Source organism: Pristiophorus japonicus, chromosome 9 (assembly GCF_044704955.1).
Source record: "Pristiophorus japonicus isolate sPriJap1 chromosome 9, sPriJap1.hap1, whole genome shotgun sequence".
Lineage (NCBI taxonomy): Eukaryota > Metazoa > Chordata > Chondrichthyes > Pristiophoridae > Pristiophorus > Pristiophorus japonicus.
The window spans coordinates 229,883,588-229,900,862 of record NC_091985.1 but is presented as its reverse complement, the minus strand read 5'-3'; the positions used below and the strand labels follow the sequence as shown (position 1 = coordinate 229,900,862).

The window sequence follows — 17,275 nt, the reverse complement described above, 5'->3', positions numbered from 1 at the left end:
TCCTTTGCCCACCTTTGGCTCGTTTGCCGTGAAGGAGTTCCGAGTAGAGCGCTTGCTTTGGGAGTCTCGTGTCAGGCATGCGGACAATGTGGCCTGCTCAGCAGAGCTGATCAAGTGTGGTCAGTGCTTCAATGCTGGGGATGTTGGCCTGGTCGAGGACGCTAACGTTGGTGCGTCTGTCCTCCCAGGGGATGGAGGACACAAAAGGTAGAGGACATCTGGAACCGCCAATTTGTTTTGCTGTGACTTTCTGAAGAGAAAGGGGAGGCCGGGGGCGGGGGAAGCGGAGAGGACAGAGGAGAAGAGATCACTTGACACAGTAGAGTCTTTCAAGCATCACGGGGAGTGATGCTGGGAAAGTGGCGATGGTGAATGAGTTAAGTTGTGAGACGAGGTTGCAGTGACTGGGTGTGTGAAAAATTACAGCACTAAGAACGCAACAGAACTCCGAGACTGCCCGTCCCACCTCCTCCCCACCGCTGGACCCAGACTGGTAAATTAATTGGTGGAAAGATTAAGGAACACGAGTTCTCCTACACTCAGGAAGCTTAGTGTATGGCTCTTCATGAAATCCCCGGTTTTTATTTCAGATGTTTCCTCCAGTATAGAAGATTACGGGGTGATCTGATCGAGGTGGTTAAGATGATTAAAGGAGTTGATAGGGTAGACAGAGAGAAACCATTTCATCTGGTGGGGGAGTCCAGAGCAAGGGGGAATAACCTTAAAATTAGAGCCAGGCCGTTCAGGGGTGATGTCAGGAAGCACTTCTTCACACACAGGGCAGTGGAAATCTGGGACTCTCTCCAAAACGCCACTGAGGCTGGGTGGGTCAATTGGAAATTTCATAACTGAGATTGATAGATTTTTGTTAGGCAAGGGTGTTAAAGGTTACGGAACCAAGGATGGTAGATGGAGTTTTAGGGTACAGATCAGTCATGATCTGTTTGAATGGCGGAACAGGCTCAAGGGGCTGAATGGGCCTCCTCCTGTCCCTGTGTAACAGACTCGAGGGACTGAATGGGCCTCCTCTTGTTCCTGTGTAACAGGTTCGAGGGGCTGAATGGACCGCCTCCTGTTCCTATGTAACAGGCTCGAGGGGCTGAATGGGCCTCCTCCTGTCCCTGTGTAACAGACTCGAGGGACTGAATGGGCGGCCTCCTGTTCATGTGTAACAGGCTCGAGGGGCTGAATGGCCTCTTCCTGTTCCTGTGTGCTTGGCACATCTAAATGCAAGGGCATGGATTAAAATTTAAACAGTTGCAGAACTGCTTTCAACGAAGTCTTCTGCGATGAGCTCTTGGATATTGGATGGGTGTGGTTTGGAAATCATGCAGGACGGGTTGCATAGACTAGGCTTTGTGTTCCCTTGAGTTTAGAAGATCGAGGGGTGATCTAATCGAGGTATGCAATGTCAGAAAATGGCTTTTACTCACTAAACACAGCAGCACAAATGTAACATCAGTTTTTGGGTGTACGCCTTTGAGTGGGAGCTAGATCTCGTTCTGTTGCAACGTAGGGAAACGCGGCAGCCAAATTGTGCACAGCAAGCTTCCACAACCAGCATTGTATCACGACCAAATAATTTGCTTTCGTGACGTCGGTTGAGGGACTTTGTTGACGGCTGCTTCCAGGAGAGAGAGAGAGAGAGAGAGACACACGTCAACAGAACCACAGATACTGGCGCAGAGAGTGGCGATCTGCTGATTGAAGTCTCCGCTCCCCCCCACCCTCCCTCCCTGTAGCTGTTAACAGTGCCAACGGCTGATGGGAGACTTGGGAAGGCAGCAAACCATCAGGTGCTCCTGCCGTCGGCAAACCCACAGGGAATTTACATTGACAGAAGTGTGGGCGGGTGCTGTTTAATCTGGAATTTTCAACTCCCCCCCCGCTCCCCCCTACTCCCGACACTTAGCATTGCATTACCAAGCCCCTTGAGTTATCTGTTTTGAGGAGGAGCGATGTGGGAAAAGTACAGCTGGATTGTGAGATTTCATCACTTTCTCAATTCAGTGTCAGATGTGGCTCAGATGTGTCAGGGTGGCACTCCTGCCTCTGAGTCAGCAGGTTGTGGGTTCACGTCCCACTCCAGGGACTGGAGCACTTTAATCTAGGCTGACACTCCCAGTGCAGTGCTGAGGGAGCGCAGCACTGTCGGAGGTGCCGTCTTTCGGATGAGACGTTAAACACCGAGGCCCGTCAACTCTCTCAAGTGGGTGTAAGAGATCCCGTGGCACTATTTCGATGAAGAGCAGGAAAGTTCTCCCCGGTGTCCTGCGCCCGATATTTATCCCTCAATCAACTTAACAAAAAAAATGATCTGGCATTGTCACATTGCTGTTTGTGGGAGCTTGCTGTGCGCAAATTGGCTGCCGCGTTTCCCACATTGCAACAGTGACTACACTTCAAAAGTACTTCATTGGCTGTGAAGCGCTTTGGGAGCTCCAGTGGTCGTGAAAGGCGCTATATAAATGCAAGTCGTTCTTTTTACCCAGTTGATGGGGCGAGATGAAACCGGGGTGGGAGGAGGCTGGTGTGGAGTGTACATGTCATTATGGAGGAGTTGGGCCGAATGACCTTGTTTTTGTGCTGTACAATTCGATGCAATTCTGCGTAAAATTTGACACCGAGCGACATGAGATATTAGGGTCAGGTGATAAGCTTGGTCAAAGAGGTAGGTTTCAAGGAATGTCTTAAAGGAGGAGAGAGCGGCGGTGGCAAAGTATCGCAGACAAATTGTGGTGGGGACTGGACTTAACCAATAACTGATTATGGGGAGCAGGCAGGGAAGTGGACCCGAGTCCATGATCGGATCAGCCATGATCGTATTAAATGGCGGAGCAGGCTCGAGGGGCCGTATGGCCTACTCCTGCTCCTATTTTTTCTGTCCCCTGGCATGTTCTATGTTTCCTGTTATGCTCACACCAACTTCCTTCTCATTTCTTTCTCTCTCTCCCTCCCGCTCCCTTTCTCAGCTGACGAAGATGAAGATAAGGACGACGACTTCCGGGCTCCGCTGTACAAGAACGTGGAGATCAAAGGCATCCAGGTCCGGATGAAGTGGTGCTCGACCTGCCGATTCTACCGCCCGCCCCGGTGCTCGCACTGCAGCGTCTGCGACAACTGCGTGGAGGTACGGTCGGGGTGGGGCGGCTCGCTAGCCTTCAGCTCCCTGCCCCCCACCACCAACCCCCGCCTCCTTCCTCACTGGCAGCACCAACTCCATAGGCACGGGTCACAGACCTGCTTCCTCGTCCACATAGGCAGCCCCTCGCTTATGAGGCGAGATAGCCGTGCACAGTGTGCATCGGGGCCAGGCCCACATAGGATGTGGCACACACTCGCGCGTATACACACTCACATATACACGATCACATGCACACGTGCGTACACACGTACACGCACAGACATGCATGCTCAGGCGCACAAATGTACACGTGCAAAGATATTATGCACACTCTCGTGTTCATGTAAAGAGAGAAAGTGATACTTACATTTATACAGTGCCTTTCACGACCACTGAATGCCTCAAAGCGCTTTATAGCCAATGAAGTCCTTTTGGAGTGTGGTCGCTGTTGTAATGTGGGAAACGTGGCAGCCAATTTATGCACAAGCAAGCTTCCCCAAACAGCAATGTGATAATGACCACCACATCTGTGTTTTTTGTTATGTTGATTGAGGGCTAAACTTTGGCCTAGTACACCGGGGATAACTTCCCTGCTCTTCTTCAAAATAGCGCCATGGAATCTTTTATGTCCACCCAAGAGAGCAGACGTGGCCTTGGTTTAACGTCTCATTCGAAAGACCGCACCTCTGGCAGTGCAGCGCTCCCTCAGCACTGCACTGAAGTGTCAGCCGAGATTTTTTGTACCCACCCATATCTGCACGCATTCATGCGCGCCTGCACACCGGCATGTAGGCACACATTCATTTTACCTTTCTCACCCTCCCTCGAGCCTTCCAGCAGGAGAACAAATCCCCTCCCATCCCCAAACCCCGCATGCGTTGATAACAACCTCGCAATCCGAAACAAAACAGGAAAACAGCACAGGAAAGAATAAAGTAAAGGGAGGACATTGATGGCAAGGGAATAAATAGAGCGATGACAGGAATCTAACAGGATGGTTAAGCATAAAGTGAGAGGAAATCCTATTAAAAATGAGTTAAACTGTTTTTGCAGCAATGTACATAGTGTCAGTAATAAAACAGGGGAGCTGGAGGCAATCATGTGTTGCGAGGAAACAGATATAGTAGGGATTACTGAAACATGGCTACAGAAAAATCCGGCTGGGAATTAAACATTGCAGGGTATAACATATTTAGAAAAGATAGAGAGGGAAATAGGGGAGGTGGAACAGCTGTACTTATTAGGAATAACATAATGGCAGGAGAAAAAAGCAACGCAGCTATCGGCAAAACAAAAATAAAATCCATATGGATAGAGACTAAAGATAATAAAAGAATCAATCACATTAATAGGTGTAGTCTACAGACCACCTAATAGTGGAAGGGAGGCGGAGGAAGAAATATGCAGGCAAATTAAGGAAATTAATAAAAAAAACATAGAATAATAATCATGGAGGATTTCAACTACCCTGATATTAATTGGCCAGAAAAGGTAGATAAAGGGGATAAGGGAATGGAATTCTCACAATGTGTACAGGACTCCTTTCGAACCCAATATGTAAAAATTCCAACAAGGGAGGGTTTGCTATTGGATCTAGTAATTGGGAATGCACCAGAGCAGGTAAGAGAAGTAAAAGTAGGGGAACATCTGGGCAATAGTGATCATACTTTAATACGCTTTTAAGATGATAATTGAGAAGGACATAAGTATGACGAAAACCGGGGTAATAGATTGTAGAAAAGCTGATTTTGAGGGGCTGAGAATAGAACTTGGGAAAATAAAATGGGCAACAATATTGGCAAACAACGATGTAGAACAGCAATGGGAAACAATTAAAATGGTGTTCAACAGAGTGCAGGAACAATATATTCCGCTAAAAGGAAAGAACAAACTAAACACTAATGAGACTCCATGGATGAATAAAGCCACAAGGGAATAATTGAGGGTAAGGAAAGAGGCACACATTAAGTACATAGTCAGCAGGGGAGTGCATGAGAAGGGAGAATACGAAAAGATTAGGAGAAAAATCAAAAAAACAATGAGGAAGGCAACAAGGAACTATGACATTAAGTTAGCAAGGAACATAAAACAAAATAGTAAAATATTTTACAGGCACATCAATAAAAAAAGGAAGGTTGGGATGGAAATTGGGCCATTAAGGGATAGACAGGATAATGCCACAGGTAACGATAGAGAGATGGGAGAAATATTAAATAATTATCTTAAGTATTTACCAGGGAGATAGAACAGGTGGACATGACATTAGATGCTGAGATAAGTACATTTAAAATAAAGAAGGGATATATTAAATAAACTAACCAAACTCAAAGAGGATAAAACCCCTGGTCCGGATGGATTACATTCAGCATTTTATAAGAATCTAGGGAAGAGATAGCAGAGACATTACTACACATATTTAATAATTCATTAGAAGAGGGTGTAGTGCCAGAGGATTGGTGGATAGCTAACATAATATCTATATTCAAGAAGGGGGATAGAACATGTGCAGTGAATTATAGACCAGTCAGCTTGATATCCGTGGTAGGAAAAATAATGTAATCCCTACTAAAGGAGAAAATAGAAGAACATCTAGAAACCAAAAATATGGTAATGAATAGTAAGCATGGATTTCAAAAGGGCAAGTCTTGCTTGAGCAACCTCATTGAATTTTTTGAAGAGGTTAACAGAGTAGACAATAGTAATGCAGCAGATGGGGTGGAGGGCTGATGGGGAATATGTTAAGTGACGCATCATACCTGTTTACGGAACTCTTAAAATGGCGGCTTTGGGGAACCGCTTTAACTGGGTTTAACCTGGAATGAATTCTTGGGTTGTTGCGCCACACGAGCGCTGGTCCCGCGACCGGTTTCCAGGTGCTCTTGATTCTAACTGGTTTTGTCTCGTTCTTCCCCTCCCCCCACCCTCTTCCCGTATCCTCGTCCTTCCCAGGAGTTCGACCATCACTGCCCGTGGGTGAACAACTGCATTGGACGGCGGAACTACCGTTACTTCTTCCTCTTCCTCCTCTCGCTCACCACCCACATCATCGGAGTCTTCGGCTTCGGCCTCCTCTACGTGCTGTACCACGTGCACGAGTTGTCCAAGGTGCACACTGCCGTCACGTATCCTTGCTGTGTTTCCCTGGTGGCAGGACCATACGATCCGCCTAGGAGCTGGGACATTGCAGTGCGCGTGGTGGAAGGGGTGGGGGTGGAGGTGGAGGGTGGCGCAATGTATCAGGAGCTTTAATTTCTCCATCCGCAGCATAACTCAGACCGCCTGTTGCCACCTCTGTATCATCGCCCATCTCCGCCCCTGGCCGCAGCCCATCCACTGCTGAAACCCTCATCCATGTCTTTGTTACCTCTAGACTTGACTATTCCAACCCACTCCTGGACGGCCTCCCACATTCTGTCCTCAGTAAACTAGAGGTGATCCAAAACCCGGCTGCCCCGTGTCCTAACTCGCACCAAGTCCCGCTCACCCATCACCCCCTGTGCTCGCTGCCCCGTGTCCTAACTCGCACCAAGTCCCACTCACCCATCACCCCCTGTGCTCACTGACCCGTGTCCTAACTCGCACCAAGTCCCGCTCACCCATCACCCCCTGTGCTCGCTGCCCCGTGTCCTAACTCACACCAAGTCCCACTCACCCATCACCCGCTGTGCTCACTGACCCGTGTCCTAACTCGCACCAAGTCCCGCTCACCCATCACCCCCTGTGCTCACTGCCCCGTGTCCTAACTCGCACCAAGTCCCGCTCACCCATCACCCCCTGTGCTCACTGACCCGTGTCCTAACTCGCACCAAGTCCCGCTCACCCATCACCCCCTGTGCTCGCCGACCTACTTCGGCTCCCGGTTAAGCAACGCCTCGATTTCAAAATTCTCATCCGTGTTTTCAAATCCCTCTCGACCGACCCTATCAGTTCTCCTTAATATCTTGAAAACTTCGATCACATCACCTCTTCACCTTCTAAATTCCAGGGAATACAACCCTAGTTTGTATCATCTCTCCTTGTAATTTAATCGTTGGAGTCCAAGTATCATTCTGGTAAATCTTCACTGCACTCCCTCCCAAGGCCAGTATATCCTTCCTAAGGTGTAGTGCCCAGAACTGCTCACAGTACTGCAGGTGTGGTCTAACCAGGGCTTTGTGCAGCTCTGTTTGATTTGACTCTCCAGGTCCCTGTGTTCCTTTTGCCACACACCACACAGAACCCAGTGTGTAAATCTTGCCCCCTCCCTCCCTCCCTCCCTCCCACCCAACGTGGTCCTTGTCTGGACCAGATGACCTGCAGTTGTCCTTACTACAGTTCTTTGACTCTGGGATTTACAGGAACAAAATATACACGACACAAAGGTTCAGGCTCAACCCAAAACTTATTAGGTTATTAAAACCAACAAAACACAGACAAAACCCCATAGAGATTTGGTTGGAACGTACAATCAGCCAATCCGGCTGGTCGTCACCGCTGTCAATTGTTGGCCCTGGAGCGGAGCTGGGAATGAGCGGTCACCTGACTGCCGCCATCCTCAAGAGCGAGAAAGTGTCATCTTGTGTGATTCCTTGTCCCATTCTTAAAGTCTTTTTGTCACAAAGCTCTCCCCCAAGTCTCCGCAAGATCCTGCAAATCCCCTGGGAGGACAGACGCACCAATGTTAGCGTCCTCGACCAGGCCAACATCCCCAGCATTGAAGCACTGACCACACTTGATCAGCTCCGCTGAGCAGGCCACATTGTTCGCTTGCCAGACACAAGACTCCCAAAGCAAGCGCTTTACTCGGAGCTCCTTCACGGCAAACGAGCCAAAGGTGGGCAGAGGAAACGTTACAAGGACACCCTCAAAGCCTCCCTGATAAAGTGCAACATCCCCACTGGCACCTGGGAGTCCCTGGCCAAAGACCGCCCTAAGTGGAGGAAGTGCATCCGGGAGTGCGCTGAGCACCTCGAGTCTCGTCGCCGAGAGCATGCAGAAATCAAGCGCAGGCAGCGGAAGGAGCGTGCGGCAAACCAGTCCCACCCTCCCTTACCCTCAACGTCTATTTGTCCCACCTGTGACAGGGACTGTGGTTCTCGTATTGGTCTGTTCAGCCACCTAAGGACTGATTTTAAGAGTGGGAGCAAGTCTTCCTCGATTCCGAGGGACTGTCTATGATGGTGATGATGATGATGCTGGGCTTCTGTATCAGCCACCGGAGATATGCAGAGTCTGTGAAATTGAAGATGACTCCTCATCTTTGTTTCCCGCTCCCTGAAAAACACATTTAATGTGGTTTCCTCTTACTGTTGATGGGTGTGTCTGATCATCGGCTCGCAGATAAACGTTTTTCTGATACAGGCCATGAAGTTAATCTGACCCCATTGTTTGAGTGAAACTTAGAGCATTGTCCAGATGCAATTTCTCCCATCGAAATCAATCGAGGCTTGCTCAAGATTCCAGGCCACATCTTTCCATGGATGCTCCTTTTCATAGTCAATCAGAAAAGCTTTAAAACATTCCAATGTCCAGTATCACCGTCCTTCATCAATTCAAAACCGTAGTTGGCTGTCGCCTTTTTGCTGTGCTTCATGTTTGAGTCTCCAGACCCTGGCATCTTCCTGAGCCAAATATCTTTGCGAAATGCACAGTGCGCAGAAACCCTTTACGTTCTCCCAAGGCAGGTTTTTGAACAGTGTTGCTGTGTGTTTCTCTCACTCTCTCACTCCTTTTTCCCTTAACTCTACTGATGTAGTATGGCGGTCATGTGCGTGGCGGGCTTGTTCTTCATCCCCGTGGCCGGTCTGACCGGATTCCATATCGTGCTGGTCGCCAGGGGCCGGACGACCAATGAGCAGGTGGAGTATCCGTGCCAGTTAGTGTGCTGTCTTTTACACATCCCCCTCACTCCTCTTCTGTACCGCCTTCGCACCATTCTGCATACGCCAGAATCCGGCCGGTGCAGCTATTCACCTGTGGAGGGCATCGTCACGGCGCCCAATCCCCCCCCCCCCCCCCCCATATACAAGTGGGGAACGGTGGTGGCTCTTGTTGGGCAAGGTCCTTGCGGACACTGCCTCTCTTCAGTATCCCGTCACTCCGTTCTTCGGGCGCAGCTATTCACCTGTGGAGGTCATCGTAGCAGAGCCCAGTCCCGCAGACGCTCTCCAACAGGAGGGATTAGATGTTAATCGGGAGCGGCAATCTTGCTGAGATCGATAGATTTTGTGCTAGACAAGGACGTGGAGCCAAGGTGGGTGGATGGAGTTAGGCTAAACATCAGCCATTGTCTCAACGAATGGCAGAAAGGTTCAAGGGGCTGAAAGGCCTCCTCCTGTTCTGGTGGTGAATTAGTAACAAGGGGGCCACTGACTGAGGACTAACAGTAGCGGGAAGCTGGGGGAAATGTTTTCTCAGTTGGTAGTCAGAACAGGGAAATGTTTGACTGAGGTGAAGACTAGACCATTATGTAATTGGCCAAGTGATGGAACAGTATTCAAGGATACTGGGAGAAGGACAGGAAAAGGGGATTTGAGCCAGAAGCTAGCACCAGCACACACACAATAGGCCAAATGGCCCCTCTGCCGCAGTTTTCATGATGCTGTGGAAATGAGAGAAGTGATGGGAGGTGACCAAAAAAAGAAAAGAAAGGTTTACATTTACATAGCGCCTTTCATGACCACCAGACATCTCAAATCGCTTTACAGCCAATTAAGTACTTTTGGAGTGTAGTCACTGTTGTAATGTGGGGAAACATGGCAGCCATTTTGCGCACAGCAAGCTCCCACAAACATCAATGTGATAATGACCAGATCATGTTTTAGTGATGTTGATTGAGGGACAATATTGGCCAGGACACCCTGGGATAACTCACCTGCTCTTCTTCGAAATAGTGGCCATTGGATCTTTTCCATCCACCTGAGAGAGCAGACGGGACCTCGGTTTAATGTCTCATCCGAAAGACGGCACCTCTCCTGGAGTGGGACTTGAACCCCACAACCTTTAGACTCAGAGGCGAGCGTGCTACCCACTGAACCACAACTGACACTGATGTGAAGGCACAGTGCAAGGGAGCGGGGAGAATCGGCAAAGGGATTAGGTGATGGGACCAGTGTCACCGGAGCTTGCCAACCGCGCAGTGCCACAGAAGTCGAGCGGTTGTGGGGAGGAAGGGGAAGCGACACACAGCAGGCCAGAACGAGGGGGTTTGAACTGTCCCATCGGCCCAGGGTCTCTCTTTGTTCCCACCACTGAATGCCTGTCCCTCGTTGCAGGTTACGGGTAAATTCCGGGGAGGTGTGAACCCCTTCACGCAGGGCTGTTGGAGGAACATCTCTTATGTGCTCTGCAGCTCACAGGCACCCAGGTAAGGCTCCTACTTCTAACCTTGCCCACACCCCACCCCTCCCCCCCCTCTTCCTGCCTCTTTGGCTCCCCATCAAATTGATAGCAAAACCCTCACGTTTTATTCCACACACACTTAATAGAGACTTGTCCGTGGAACCTTGGAATTGGTGCGCGTGGTATTTCTCACCCGGCACCAGCCTGCTCAGCTCCCCACGTATCTGTCCTTCATTCTGGTCTTCAGGGGAATGATACTCCAGGGGACGGGTTACCCAGGACCCCTCAGGTTACCCCCAGGGGCGCGGGCTACTCAGGGCCCCTCCAGTCACTCCCAGGGCGACAGATTACCCCCAGGGGGGCGGGTTACCCAGGGCCCCTCCAGTCACCCCCAGGGCGACAGATTACCCCCAGGGGGGCGAGTTACCCAGGGCCCCTCCAGTCACCCCCAGGGCGACAGATTACCCCCAGGGGGGCGAGTTACCCAGGGCCCCTCCAGTCACCCCCAGGGCGACAGATTACCCCCAGGGGGGCGGGTTACCCAGGGCCCCTCCAGTCACCCCAGGGCGACAGATTACCCCCAGGGGGGCGGGTTACCCAGGGCCCCTCCAGTCACCCCCAGGACGACAGATTACCCCCAGGGGGGCGAGTTACCCAGGGCCCCTCCAGTCACCCCCAGGGCGACAGATTACCCCCAGGGGGTCGAGTTACCCAGGGCCCCTCCAGTCACCCCCAGGGCGACAGATTACCCCCAGGGGGGGCGAGTTACCCAGGGCCCCTCCAGTCACCCCCAGGGCGACAGGTTACCCCCAGGGGGGCGGGTTACCCAGGGCCCCCCCAGTACCCCCCAGGGGGGGCGGGTTACCCAGGGCCCCCCCAGGGGGGCGGGTTACCCAGGGCCCCTCCAGTCACCCCCAGGGTGACAGATTACCCCCAGGGGGGCGGGTTACCCGGGGCCCCCCCAGTACCCCCCAGGAGGGCGGGTTACCCAGGGCCCCTCCAGTACCCCCCAGGGGGGGGCGCGTTACTCCCAGGGGGGCGGGTTACCCAGGGCCCCTCCAGTCACCCCCAGGGTGACAGATTACCCCCAGGGGGGCGGGTTACCCAGGGCCCCTCCAGTCACCCCCAGGTCGACAGATTACCCCCAGGGGGGCGGGTTACCCAGGGCCCCCCCAGTACCCCGCAGGGGGGCGGGTTACTCCCAGGGGGCGGGTTACCCAGGGCCCCCCCAGTACCCCCCAGGGGGGCGGGTTACCCAGGGCCCCTCCAGTCACCCTCAGGGTGACAGATTACCCGGGTTCCCCCCAGGGCAACAGCTTACCCCCCATGCCCCCCCTGGTTACCCTCTCCTCCACCCCCCCCCCCCCCCCCCCATGGCCCCTACAGTTCTCTTCCCCCCCCCCCCCCCCACTGGCGACAGGTTCCCCGACACACGAGGAGGAAGGTGGGGAGCACAGCTGTGCGCAGGCCTCCTCGGGTTCTGCTTTAACCCCCTTTCACCCTGCCTTCTTGGCCCACCTTCTCCGCTTTACCCTTTGTCGGTCAGTGAGGAAAGAGGTGCCACCAGCATTGCCACCGGGATGACCCGCTGTCGAGAACCCAGAGCCGCGTGTGACTGATAAGGGCAGGGTGGGGGGGGTGGGGAGAGTTTGTACCCCCACCCCCACAGCCGAGTGCCACTAACGCGCCCAATGTGACATTCACTCCCCGGCAGGTACATCAGCCGAGAGAAGAAGGAGCACCAGATCCCGGTGCAGACGCCCTTCTTGCGGCCCACGATTTCCGACACCGAGGTCACCATGAAGTTGATGGACAACGGAATTCAAACAAACCTCACGAGGACAAGGGTAAGGGGGCAGGGGCTGGACCTGTTATCGGTGGGTGGTGGGGTGCGGAGGGAGGAGGGGATGGAGGGTGGGGTGCGGAGGGAGGAGGAGATGGAGTGGGGTGCGGAGGGAGGAGGAGATGGAGTGGGGTGCGGAGGGAGGAGGAGATGGAGGGTGGGGTGCGGAGGGAGGAGGAGATGGAGGGTGGGGTGCGGAGGGAGGAGGAGATGGAGAGTGGGGTGCGGAGGGAGGAGGAGATGGAGGGTGGGGTGCGGAGGGAGGAGGAGATGGAGTGGGGTGCGGAGGGAGGAGGGGATGGAGGGTGGGGTGCGGAGGGAGGAGGGGATGGAGGGTGGGGTGCGGAGGGAGGAGGGGATGGAGGGTGGGGTGCGGAGGGAGGAGGAGATGGAGGGTGGGGTGCGGAGGGAAGAGGAGATGGAGTGGGGTGCGGAGGGAGGAGGAGATGGAGGGTGGGGTGTGGAGGGAGGAGGAGATGGAGGGTGGGGTGCGGAGGGAGGAGGAGATGGAGGGTGGGGTGCGGAGGGAGGAGGAGATGGAGGGTGGGGTGCGGAGGGAGGAGGAGATGGAGGGTGGGGTGCGGAGGGAGGAGGGGATGGAGGGTGGGGTGCGGAGGGAGGAGGAGATGGAGGGTGGGGTGCGGAGGGAGGAGGGGATGGAGGGTGGGGTGCGGAGGGAGGAGGAGATGGAGGGTGGGGTGCGGAGGGAGGAGGGGATGGAGGGTGGGGTGCGGAGGGAGGAGGAGATGGAGGGTGGGGTGCGGAGGGAGGAGGAGATGGAGGGTGGGGTGCGGAGGGAGGAGGGGATGGAGGGTGGGGTGCGGAGGGAGGAGGGGATGGAGGGTGGAGGGAGGAGGAGATGGAGGGTGGGGTGCGGAGGGAGGAGGAGATGGAGGGTGGGGTGCGGAGGGAGAAGGGGATGGAGGGTGGGGTGCGGAGGGAGGAGGAGATGGAGGGTGGGGTGCGGAGGGAGGAGGGGATGGAGGGTGGGGTGCGGAGGGAGGAGGGGATGGAGGGTGGGGTGCGGAGGGAGGAGGAGATGGAGGGTGGGGTGCGGAGGGAGGAGGGGATGGAGGGTGGGGTGCGGAGGGAGGAGGAGATGGAGGGTGGGGTGCGGAGGGAGGAAGGGATGGAGGGTGGGGTGCGGAGGGAGGAGGAGATGGAGGGTGGGGTGCGGAGGGAGGAGGAGATGGAGGGTGGGGTGCGGAGGGAGGAGGAGATGGAGTGGGGTGCGGAGGGAGGAGGAGATGGAGGGTGGGGTGCGGAGGGAGCAGGAGATGGAGGGTGGGGTGCGGAGGGAGGAGGAGATGGAGGGTGGGGTGCGGAGGGAGGAGGAGATGGAGGGTGGGGTGCGGAGGGAGGAGGGGATGGAGGGTGGGGTGCGGAGGGAGGAGGGGATGGAGGGTGGGGTGCGGAGGGAGGAGGAGATGGAGGGTGGGGTGCGGAGGGAGGAGGAGATGGAGGGTGGGGTGCGGAGGGAGAAGGGGATGGAGGGTGGGGTGCGGAGGGAGAAGGGGATGGAGGGTGGGGTGCGGAGGGAGGAGGAGATGGAGGGTGGGGTGAGGAGGGGATGGAGGGTGGGGTGCGGAGGGAGGAGGAGATGGAGGGTGGGGTGCGGAGGTAGGAGGGGATGGAGGGTGGGGTGCGGAGGGAGGAGGATATGGAGGGTGGGGTGCGGAGGGAGGAGGGGATGGAGGGTGGGGTGAGGAGGGGATGGAGGGTGGGGTGCGGAGGGAGGAGGGGATGGAGGGTGGGGTGCGGAGGGAGGAGGGGATGGAGGGTGGGGTGCGGAGGGAGGAGGAGATGGAGGGTGGGGTGCGGAGGAGATGGAGGGTGGGGTGCGGAGGGAGGAGGGGATGGAGGGTGGGGTGCGGAGGGAGGAGGGGATGGAGGGTGGGGTGCGGAGGGAGGAGGAGATGGAGGGTGGGGTGCGGAGGGAGGAGGAGATGGAGGGTGGGGTGCGGAGGGAGGAGGAGATGGAGGGTGGGGTGCGGAGGGAGGAGGAGATGGAGGGTGGGGTGCGGAGGAAGGAGGGGATGGAGGGTGGGGTGCGGAGGGAGGAGGGGATGGAGGGTGGGGGTGCGGAGGGAGGAGGAGATGGAGTGGGGTGTGGAGGGAGGAGGAGATGGAGGGTGGAGTGCGGAGGGAGGAGGAGATGGAGGGTGGGGTTCGGAGGGAGGAGGAGGTGGAGGGTGGGGTGAGGAGGGGATGGAGGGTGGGGTGCGGAGGGAGGAGGAGATGGAGGGTGGGGTTCGGAGGGAGGAGGGGATGGAGGGTGGGGTGAGGAGGGGATGGAGGGTGGGGTGCGGAGGGAGGAGGGGATGGAGGGTGGGGTGCGGAGGGAGGAGGGGATGGAGGGTGGGGTGCGGAGGGAGGAGGAGATAGAGGGTGGGGTGCGGAGGGAGGAGGAGATGGAGGGTGGGGTGCGGAGGGAGGAGGGGATAGAGGGTGGGGTGCGGAGGGAGGAGGGGATGGAGGGTGGGGGTGCGGAGGGAGGAGGAGATGGAGTGGGGTGCGGAGGGAGGAGGAGATGGAGGGTGGGGTGCGGAGGGAGGAGGAGATGGAGGGTGGGGTTCGGAGGGAGGAGGAGATGGAGGGTGGGGTGAGGAGGGGTTGGAGGGTGGGGTGCGGAGGGAGGAGGAGATGGAGGGTGGGGTGCGGAGGGAGGAGGGGATGGAGGGTGGGGGTGCAGGACAGCGTTTGATACTGAAATGGGGAGATAGTGTGTCTGTGAGGGTTTAGCAACTGCACTTTGCAGGGACTCACGCTTAATCTCTGCTCTCTCCGGCAGTCGAAAGGAAGTCTGGAGGTCATGGAGAGCCAGTCAGCCGACGCCGAGCCCCCTCCACCACCTAAACCAGATCTGAACCGGTACTCAGGGCTCCGGGCACACCTGACGCTGGCAACCAACGAGGGTGAGAGGTCACTGTGCAATAGACCAGGGGCAGGGGGAGCGTGAGCTTCACGGAGAGAACTCCGTATGCACACAAAAGCGAGACATCCACTCTACATTATCTAGGCAGCGTATCCCTCCACCCAATGTCAGCATCGAGCGCTCCCAGGGCAGGTACAGCACGGGTTAGATACAGTGTAGGGCTCCCTCTACATTACCCTGACAGTGTGTCCCCCACTTTATACCCAGTGTCAGCATCGAGCGCTCCCAGGGCAGGTACAGCACGGGTTAGATACAGTGTAGGGCTCCCTCTACATTACCCTGACAGTGTGTCCCCACTTTATACCCGGTGTCAGCATCGAGTGCTCCCAGGGCAGGTACAGCACGGGTTAGATACAGTGTAGGGCTCCCTCTACATTACCCTGACAGTGTGTCCCCACTTTATACCCAGTGTCAGCATCGAGTGCTCCCAGGGCAGGTACAGCACGGGTTAGATACAGTGTAGGGCTCCCTCTACATTACCCTGACAGTGTGTCCCCACTTTATACCCAGTGTCAGCATCGAGTGCTCCCAGGGCAGGTACAGCACGGGCTAGATACAGTGTAGGGCTCCCTCTACATTACCCTGACAGTGTGTCCCCACTTTATACCCAGTGTCAGCATCGAGTGCTCCCAGGGCAGGTACAGCATGGGTTAGATACAGTGTAGGGCTCCCTCTACATTACCCTGACAGTGTGTCCCCACTTTATACCCAGTGTCAGCATCGAGTGCTCCCAGGGCAGGTACAGCACGGGTTAGATACAGTGTAGGGCCCCCTCTACATTACCCTGACAGTGTGTCCCCACTTTATACCCAGTGTCAGCATCGAGTGCTCCCAGGGCAGGTACAGCACGGGTTAGATACAGTGTAGGGCTCCTTCTACATTACCCTGACAGTGTGTCCCCACTTTATACCCAGTGTCAGCATCGAGTGCTCTCAGGGCAGGTACAGCACGGGTTAGATACAGTGTGGGGCTCCCTCTACATTACCCTGACAGTGTGTCCCCACTTTATACCCAGTGTCAGCATCGAGTGCTCCCAGGGCAGGTACAGCACGGGTTAGATACAGTGTAGGGCTCCCTCTACATTACCCTGACAGTGTGTCCCCCACTTTATACCCAGTGTCAGCATCGAGTGCTCCCAGGGCAGGTACAGCACGGGTTAGATACAGTGTAGGGCTCCTTCTACATTACCCTGACAGTGTGTCCCCACTTTATACCCAGTGTCAGCATCGAGTGCTCCCAGGGCAGGTACAGCACTGGTTAGATACAGTGTAGGGCTCCCTCTACATTACCCTGACAGTGTGTCCCCACTTTATACCCAGTGTCAGCATCGAGTGCTCCCAGGGCAGGTACAGCACGGGTTAGATACAGTGTAGGGCCCCCTCTACATTACCCTGACAGTGTATCCCCACTTTATACCCAGTGTCAGCATCGAGTGCTCCCAGGGCAGGTACAGCACGGGTTAGATACAGTGTAGGGCTCCTTCTACATTACCCTGACAGTGTATCCCCACTTTATACCCAGTGTCAGCATCGAGTGCTCCCAGGGCAGGTACAGCACCCTCAAAAGTCTCCCTGATAAAGTGCAACATCCCCCACTGACACCTGGGAGTCCCTGGCCAAAGACCGCCCTAAGTGGAGGAAGTGCATCCGGGAGGGCGCTGAGCACCTCGAGTCTCGTCGCCGAGAGCATGCAGAAACCAAGCGCAGGCAGCGGAAGGAGCGTGCGGCAAACCTGTCCCACCCTCCCTTACCCTCAACGTCTATCTGTCCCACCTGTGACAGGGACTGTGGTTCTCGTATTGGACTGTTCAGCCACCTAAGGACTCACTTCAGGAGTGAAAGCAAGTCTTCCTCGATTCCGAGGGACTGCCTATGATGATGATGGAATCTGCCCCACCCTGACCCGTGGGCTCATTCGAGGAATCTGAGACTGGGGGGCAGACCACACGCCGCCTCTTTACATCCCATCTGACCGGACCGGATGTTGGGCTACAGCAGAGGGCGCGTGGCGGGGGCGTGGTGACGGCTTGGCGGGTCCTTGGCCAATCAGACTA

General features: G+C 55.4%; 1 protein-coding gene across 1 annotated transcript in view; it reads left to right on the top strand.

Annotated features, from left to right (window-relative positions):
• Positions 1 to 17,275, top strand: part of LOC139273857 (palmitoyltransferase ZDHHC5-like) — a 28,751-nt gene that overhangs the window by 1,444 nt on the left and 10,032 nt on the right. Inside the window, exons 2-7 of the mRNA XM_070890933.1 lie at positions 2,973 to 3,130; positions 6,074 to 6,246; positions 8,859 to 8,961; positions 10,378 to 10,469; positions 12,159 to 12,291; positions 15,079 to 15,202. Of these exons, the coding sequence (XP_070747034.1) occupies positions 2,973 to 3,130; positions 6,074 to 6,246; positions 8,859 to 8,961; positions 10,378 to 10,469; positions 12,159 to 12,291; positions 15,079 to 15,202 (783 nt within the window). The remainder of the gene's footprint in view (positions 1 to 2,972; positions 3,131 to 6,073; positions 6,247 to 8,858; positions 8,962 to 10,377; positions 10,470 to 12,158; positions 12,292 to 15,078; positions 15,203 to 17,275) is intronic.